Source organism: Chiloscyllium plagiosum, chromosome 6 (assembly GCF_004010195.1).
Source record: "Chiloscyllium plagiosum isolate BGI_BamShark_2017 chromosome 6, ASM401019v2, whole genome shotgun sequence".
Lineage (NCBI taxonomy): Eukaryota > Metazoa > Chordata > Chondrichthyes > Orectolobiformes > Hemiscylliidae > Chiloscyllium > Chiloscyllium plagiosum.
The window spans coordinates 115902567-115910600 of record NC_057715.1 but is presented as its reverse complement, the minus strand read 5'-3'; the positions used below and the strand labels follow the sequence as shown (position 1 = coordinate 115910600).

General features: G+C 43.8%; 1 protein-coding gene across 1 annotated transcript in view; it reads left to right on the top strand.

Annotated features, from left to right (window-relative positions):
* The first annotated feature begins 2611 nt into the window (after positions 1-2611).
* arrb1 (arrestin, beta 1) overlaps positions 2612-8034 on the top strand; it is a 38829-nt gene continuing 33406 nt past the window's right edge. The window contains exons 1-2 of the mRNA XM_043692724.1: positions 2612-2636; positions 5358-5402. Coding sequence (XP_043548659.1) covers positions 2612-2636; positions 5358-5402 — 70 coding nt within the window. The remainder of the gene's footprint in view (positions 2637-5357; positions 5403-8034) is intronic.

Sequence of the window (8034 nt, the reverse complement as noted above, 5' to 3'; positions counted from 1 at the left end):
CTATCTCATGTCCCCGTTTTGCCCTCCTGATTTCACTCTTAAGTATACTCCTACTGCCTTTATACTCTTCTAAGGATTCAATCTATCCTGTCTATACCTTACATATGCTTCCTTCCTTTTCTTAATCAAACCCTCAATTTCTTTAGTCATCCAGCATTCCCTTTACCTACCAGCCTTCCCTTTCACCCTGACAGGAATATACTTTCTCTGAATTCTCGTTATCTCATTTCTGAAGGCTTCCCATTTTCCAGCCGTCCATTTAACTGTGAACATCTGCCCCCAATCAGCTTTCAAAAGTTCTTGCCTAATCCCATCAAAATTGGCCTTTCTCCAATTTAGAACTTCAACTTTTAGATCTGGTCTATCCTTCTCCATCACTATTTTAAATCTAATAGAATTATGGTCTCTGCTCTCCCACTGACACCTCAGTCACCTGCCCTACCTTATTTCCCAAGAGTAGGTCAAGTTTTGCACCTTCTCTAATAGGTACGTCCACATACTGAATCAGAGGTTTCTCCAAGGTCAGCTGTGAACTTTGCTGTTTGTTTATCTTTCTTAGCGTGGAAACAGGCCCTTTGGCCCTACAAGGAATGGTCCCTAGACCCGAAACATTAACTCTGATTTCTCTTCACAGATGCTGCCAGACCTGCTGAGCTTTTCCAGCAACCATATATCTTTTGACAGGACTGTACTGGAGTCTCTGACACTCTCACCCCTGTCTGACCATCATTTCAGACATGTTTTTCTTGAAGACATTGTAGCATTTGACTTTCAAAGAGACACCAGACTTTTGACTTCTTAATAACATAACCCAAGCTAGGTGGGTTATCTATGGGAAATGCAGGATTATAGGGATAGGATAAGGGGTATAGGTTTGGGTGGGATGCTGTTTGGAAGATTGGTATGGACTCCATGGGCTGAATGGCCGGTTTTCATACTGTTAGGGATTTCATGATTCCAAATATTCTAAACACACAGAACAATCAGAGAGTGGTGGCAAAGGGTGAGGGTGCCACAAAGAGTATATACAGAGATATAAAGTTAAAAATCACACAACACCAGGTTATAGTCCAACAGGTTTAATTGGAAGCACACTAGCTTTCGGAGTGACGCTCCTTCATCAGGCACAATCACCTGATGAAGGAGCGTCGCTCCGAAAGCTAGTGTGCTTCCAATTAAACCTGTTGGACTATAACCTGGTGTTGTGTGATTTTTAACTTTGTACACCCCAGTCCAACACCGGCATCTTCAAATCAGAGAGATATAGAGTGAGTGGGCAAAAAACCTGGTAGATGGGACATAATGTGGGAAAAATGTGAGGCTGTGCATTTTGATAGGAAGTGTAGAGGAGCTGATTATTATTTAATTGAGGAATGTCTACAGAAAACTGCAGCTACGGAGGGATTTGGAAGTCCTCATGCATGAACCACAAAAAGCTCGCATCCAAGCTCAGCAGTTAACAGGAAAGTAAATGGAACGCTGGCCTTTATTTCAAAAGGAATAAAACCAGGAACGTCTACCCAACATGATACAATGCACTAGTCAGACCACAGCTAGAATACTAAGATAAAGAGAGATTTCTTCACTCAAGTAGTGGTGAAATTCTCTACGATAGAACACATTTGAAGCCAGAATGTTTTCAAGAACAAGTTAGATACAGCCCTTAAGGCTAAAACCTCTCCTTGAACAATGTTGAACTTACCTGGCACTAACTATTTGCCTTTATATATTACTAACCTTGAGAGGATTCAGAAAAGAATTCCTCAGGATGTTGCTGGGGTTCAGTTTTAAGAAGAGGCTGGATCAGCTGGTACATTTTTCGCTAGAGTATAGGAGGTTGAGAGGTGACCTTCTAAAGATTTATAAAATCTTGAGGGGTACAGATAAGGTGAATGGCATGTGCCTTTTCTGTAGGGTGGCGAATTCAAAACTAGGGGGCATATTTTTAAGGCAAGAGGAGAAAAGACATAAAAAAGATGCGGGGCAACACTTTTACACAGAAATGCTTCATATGGGGAATGAACTTCCAGAGGAAGTGGTGGATGCTGGTACAGTGACAACATTTGAAAGACATTTAGATAAGTGTATGAATAAGAAATGTTTGGAAGAATATGGACCAAGTGCAGGTTTGGGATTATGGTCAGCATGGACTGGTTGGACCGAAGGGTCTGTTTCCATGCTGTATAACTGTGACTCTATAACTACAGTCTACCTGGTAACCTTGGGCCATTCTCAGCAATAGTCTCTGTGTGTGTACCTCCAAAGTGACACCTCAGCCCCAAGTTGAGAGATGTTGCAGAGTTAAGCATCCACATTGGCTGCCACATTCCAGGTCTCAAGACCAATAAGAAATTGGAGCAGTTGTGTTTCTAAGGCCTGTAGTTCCAGTGAACACAACCGTGACTGATCGGAGTGCGGATTTAACTCTTTCCTGTCCATTCCCCCATGATGTTTCACTCCTTGCCTGTCAAAAACATGTCTAACTCAGCCTTGAATGTATTCAATGGTCCTCCAGCCTCCACTGCTGTCTGGGGAAGAGAATTCCAAATACTAATGAATCTCTGAAATTCCTCATCTTTGTCATAAGTGGGAGACTCCCGATTTTGAAAGCATGTACCCTAATGCTGTAGTTGTGGGTATGTTCACTGAGCTGGGAAGTTGATTTGCAGACATTTCAGCCCCAGTCTAGGTGACATCTTCAGCGCTTTGGAGCCTCCTGTGAAGTGCTGCTATACTGTGTCTTCTGGAATGTATTTGGTTTTGTTCCTGCTGCGTCCGTTTGTTTGTTGTAGTTGCCAGTATATTGGGTCAAGGTCACAATATGTTATTGATGGAGTCCATGGCTGAGTGTCATGCCTCTAGAAAAATTCATGCTGTCCTCTGTTTAGGTTAGCCTATTATCATTGTGTTGTCCCAGTCACATTTGTGGATCTTGTCATCTATGGGATGACACAGATGCAAATTGACTTCCCAGCTCAGCAAATGTACCCACAACTACAGCAACCAATGCCTGAACTTTACACAAACCTTGTGCACCTGTATCCTTGACTCCTTCAATGAGGAGCACCATCCTCTCAGAATCTACCAGGTCAAATCCTCCCTCAAATTGCTCACCTTTCCTCTTCTAAGTTCCACTGAGCAACTTTGTTCATTTTAAATAACGTTCATAAACACTGGTCTATTACACTTGTTCATTAGAATCCTTGTCTTTTGATTATCAAACAGTATTCCAGCAGAAATGGAGAATATAAACATTCCTCAAAATGGGTACACTCTTGGGCAACATTTTACCAAGCCGATAAAAATAAAACCCTTGGGATACTAAACCAGGAATCCATCTCCGGTTTTTTCCTTGTTTAATCAAAGCAAAATGCTGCAGATGCTGGAGATTTGAGACAATCACAGAGATCCGAGCTCTTATCATCGTCCTAGAACCACTACAGTGTGGAAGCAGGCCATTCAGCCCATTGAGTCCACACTGACCGTCCTAAAAGCATCCCACCCCAACCCATCTCCTCATAATCCTATTATCTGTAATCCTGCATTATCCATGGATCATCCACTAACCTACATACCCCTGGCCTCTGTGGGCAATTTTCCATGGCCAATCCACCTAATCTCCACATCCCTGGGCACTATGGGCAAGTTAACATAGTCAATCCACTTAACCCGCACATGTTTGGCAGCTTGTTAGTGTTTCAAATCTGATGTGATTCTTCTTCACACAAGCCTATGGAATAGTAGCCGAAGAAGGCCATTCAGCCCCTCGAAACTGTCCCACCTTTCAATAAGATCAAAGCAGATCCAACTGAGGTCTCAACTCCACTTTTTTGACAACTTCCCGTATCCTTTAGCTTCCTTGTTGGTCAAACATCTACTGGCAATATGAGAAATACTCGAGGAGTTTGTCTCCACCACCCTCTGGACACAACAGCCTCAGGCAACTGAGCTTTTCCAGCACCATTAAATATAGCTTCATGCTGAGGGTAGATTGAAGAAATTGGGAAAGTTCTCCTAGAAGAAGAGAAGGTTGAGAGGAGATTCGATCGAGATTTTCAAAACCATGGATAAGGTCGATAGGGAGAAGCTGTTCCTGCTTGTGAAATGAACCAAGAACATGAGGGAATAGCATTAAAGTGGTGTGCAAATGAAGCAAGGGTGATGGGGGGGAAAAGCTTTTTCGTTCATTGAGTAGTTAGGGTATGGAGTGCACTGCCTGGAAATGTGGTGGAGGCAGGTTCAATTGAGGCTTTCGAGAGGGACATTGGATGGTTACTTGGATAGAAATGGAGTGCAGCGATATGGGGAAAAGGCAGAAGGTTGACACCAGATAGCAGAACTGGTGCAGGCACTAAGGGCTGAATGGCCTCTTGCTACTTCCTAACAATTCTGTAATTCGGTAGCTGGTTTCACTGGATTTTGACAATAGTATGGGACAAATCGCAGGGACCCAAGGCTGTCTGCCCTTTGTATCACAGCTCAAATTCCCCAAGAGCCCTGACCAGAAGGGGACTCCTTCACCTCCTTGCTGCTTGTGGGATCTTGCTGGGTGCAGAGCGACGGACAGCTTGGGTCCAGCACTCTGGCGACAAAGTGTTCAATTAGACATGGGTAGGCTTGGGACACCCCTGAAAGGTGCTGTGGGTCACAGACTAGAATAACAGAATCTCACGATTTCCCGATGTGTCAAAGTGCTTCACAGATGGTGAGAGCCTTGTTCAGGCGTACTCTCTGTGGTAACGCGACAAACACTTTGCACTCAGAGGGCTCACATGAGCAGCAACTCAATAATGACTCATGTGCTATTAGGGGTTGAGCGATGAATATTGACCAGCACACCAGGTTAGAGTAATATCTGCTCCTCCCCAATTTGTAGAGGCATTGTCATGGAGAATGCAATGATTTCAAGTTGACTGCCAAGCTTCGTCTAAATTTAAATCCGCCAGGTCAACTCTGTTTGCACCATTAGGTGATGACTGGCAGTTAACTATCAGTGTCGTCTGCATTTAAATGGGTAGGTAGAGTCAATGATGGGGGGAGGGAGTGTTTAGACAGGGCTATGGGGGGAAATAAATGGTTGGGTAGAGTCAGTGATGGGGGGAGAATGTACACAGAGATGTGGGATGGGGATTAAATGGGGTGGGTAGAGTCAGTGATGGAGGGAGAGTTACAAAGGGCTATGGGAGAAGATTAAAGTTGCTGACCTATCACTATAATTACCATCTTTTACATCTGTGCAAGAGAGCTGTGTGAATGATGTGGGAAGATAAATGTAGCTGTCTGAATGCACTTTTTAAGAAGCATTACCTTGAGCATTCTGCGGTAGATTGTGATAATTACCTTCTTTCCTTCCACAGATGGTGTTGTCTTGGTTGATCCAGAATATCTGAAGGAAAGGAAAGGTAAGGATTGTGGTTGCTTCTCCTGCAGACATCGAGTTTCAGACTTGTACCTGTTTCCAGAAACCAGCAGTGAGACACCCACAGATCGACAGACCTTCATTCATTCATAGAGAATAAATGGTGGCACACTTTCTGATATTTTGTTTGATTTCTTTGGAAGATTATTGTTTATACAGAGACAATGTTTCAGTCTCAGTGGACCACCAGGGTCCTCAGCAACAGGGACCCGGGTTCGATTCCACCCTCGGGCGACTGTGTGGAGTTTGCACATTCTCCCCGTGTCTGCTTGGGTTTCCTCCCTCAGTCCAAGGAAGAGTAGGTTTGGTGCATTGAACATGCTAACTGACCAATAGTGTCTAGCAATGTGCAGGCTGCATGGATTAGCCATGGGAAATGCAGGGGTTACAGGGATAGGGTAGGTGGGTGTGTCTGGATGGGATGCTATTTGGAGGGGTGGTGTGGACTTGATGGGCCAACTGGCTTGCTTCCATACTGAAGGAGTTCTAAGTGAACTTAGGCCACTTAGAGAATGAGGCTAGGGAAATAATATTGGGGTCCCAGGAAATTGCAGAGGAGTTGAATAAATACTTCATGGTATAGGACACTAATACCATTCCAAAAATACTAAATATACAAGGGGCTAAATAAAGGAGGAAATAAACATAGCAACTATCATTTGAGAAAAAGTTCTAGGGAAACTAATGGGGCTAAAGACTGATAAATCCCCTGGACCTGAGGGGATGTGTCTTGGGATATCAAAGAAAGTAGCTTTAAGGTAGAATCATACAGCAGGGAAACAGTCCCTTCAGTCTAACCAGTCCACGCCAATCATAATCCCAACTAGACTAGTCCCACCTGCCTGCTCCTGGCCCATTGACCTCCAATCCTTTCCTATTCATGTCCTTATCCAAAAGTTTTTGAAATATTGTAACTGTACCTGCATCCACCACTTCCATGGAATGGCAATTCATTCCATACATGAACCACTCTGTGTTTAAAAAAAAAGTTGCCCCTCATGTCTTTAAAACTTTCTCCTCTCACCTTAAAAATATGCCCCCTAGTTTTGAGATACCCCCACCCCAGAGGGAAAAAAAAACTTTGCTAATCACCTTATCCATGTCTGTCATGATTTTACAAACATCTCTAAAGCCACCCCTCAACTTCCTCCTATGCTCCAGTGATAAGTCCCAGTCTATCAGCCTATCATTATACATCAAATCCTCCACTGCCAGCAACATCCTGGTAAATCTTATCTGAACCCTCTCCAGTTCAATATTATCCTTCCTATAGCAGGGTGCTCAGAACTGGACACAGTACTACAGAAGAGGCCTCACCAGTGACCTATACAACCGCAACATGGTATCTGTGGTGTGTTCCAATTTACACAAACCTGAGAACTCTGAAATTGGGAATTGACTTAGTTCCAAGCATTTTGGATTGGAGTGCTTTCAGCATAATGAAAACAATTGAAAAGAGGGAGTCACTGGGCCCAGTACCAGGTACATCATAGAAGGAAACCAACTGAGTTGAATTACGTCACAGGAAATGCAATGGCAGCATTGTTGATGCTCTGTCAGTAATCTTTCAGGAATCTTTACATTCTGTAAAAGTCCCAGAGGATTGAAAAACTGCCATTGTAACACCTTTACTTATTTGAAACCCTGAAGTACTGTCCTTTGGTATAACTACTGTCAGAGGACGTTTAGATTACTCCTGCTAGTGTCTCTCCAGCCTTTGTTATTACTAACGTACACCCATGTGCATTCTGTATCATCCAATCCAAGATTGTTTATTGCCATTGTACTCATTCCATCTCCAAGTGCTTAGGAAGCTGTGCATCCACCCCCTCCACCAACATTCCCTTCCTGCCTTCCCTTTTGAAAAGGTACCTACCCCAGCTTTGACCTCCTTGTAACCAAGTCTCCATAATGGCTATAAAATCCGACCCATCGCCCTCTTTCTGTGATATTAATTTATTCATTTTCTTCCACAAGCTGCGCACATTCAGCTGAAGAGCCATTAATTTGCCATTTTACCATTTTTTCCCGTCACTTGCTTTCTTTAAATGCTTTAACACTGTCTCCCCATCTACTTATTCTGTGCATCATTGTCAGAATAGTTCCCCTGGTCCAGACATGTGACGTAACCCATCTCAGCAAGTTGATTTAAAACGAAAAGCCACGCGAAGCAGTGAGAGGAGGATTAAATAGGAGTGTAGAGTCAGTGAGGGGGGGAAGAGTGTACACGGGGCGGTGGGTGGGGGATTAATTGGGGAGTAGAGTTGGTGAATGGGGTGGGAAGAGTATAAACTGGAATGGAGGTTGTGATGGAAAGGCAGACCCAGAATCATAGAGTCATACAGATGTCCAGCATGGAAACAGACCCTTCGGTCCAACCCGTCCATGCCGACCAGATATCCCAACCAAATCTAGTCCCACCCGCCAACACCTGGCCCATATCCCTCCAAACCCTTCCTATTCATATACCCATCCAAATACCTCTTAAATGTTGCAATTGTACCAGCCTCCACCACATCCTCTGGCAGCTCATTCCATACACGTACCACCCTCTGCGTGAAAAGTTGCCCCTTAGGTCTCTTTTATATCTTTCCTCTCTCACCCTAAATCTATGC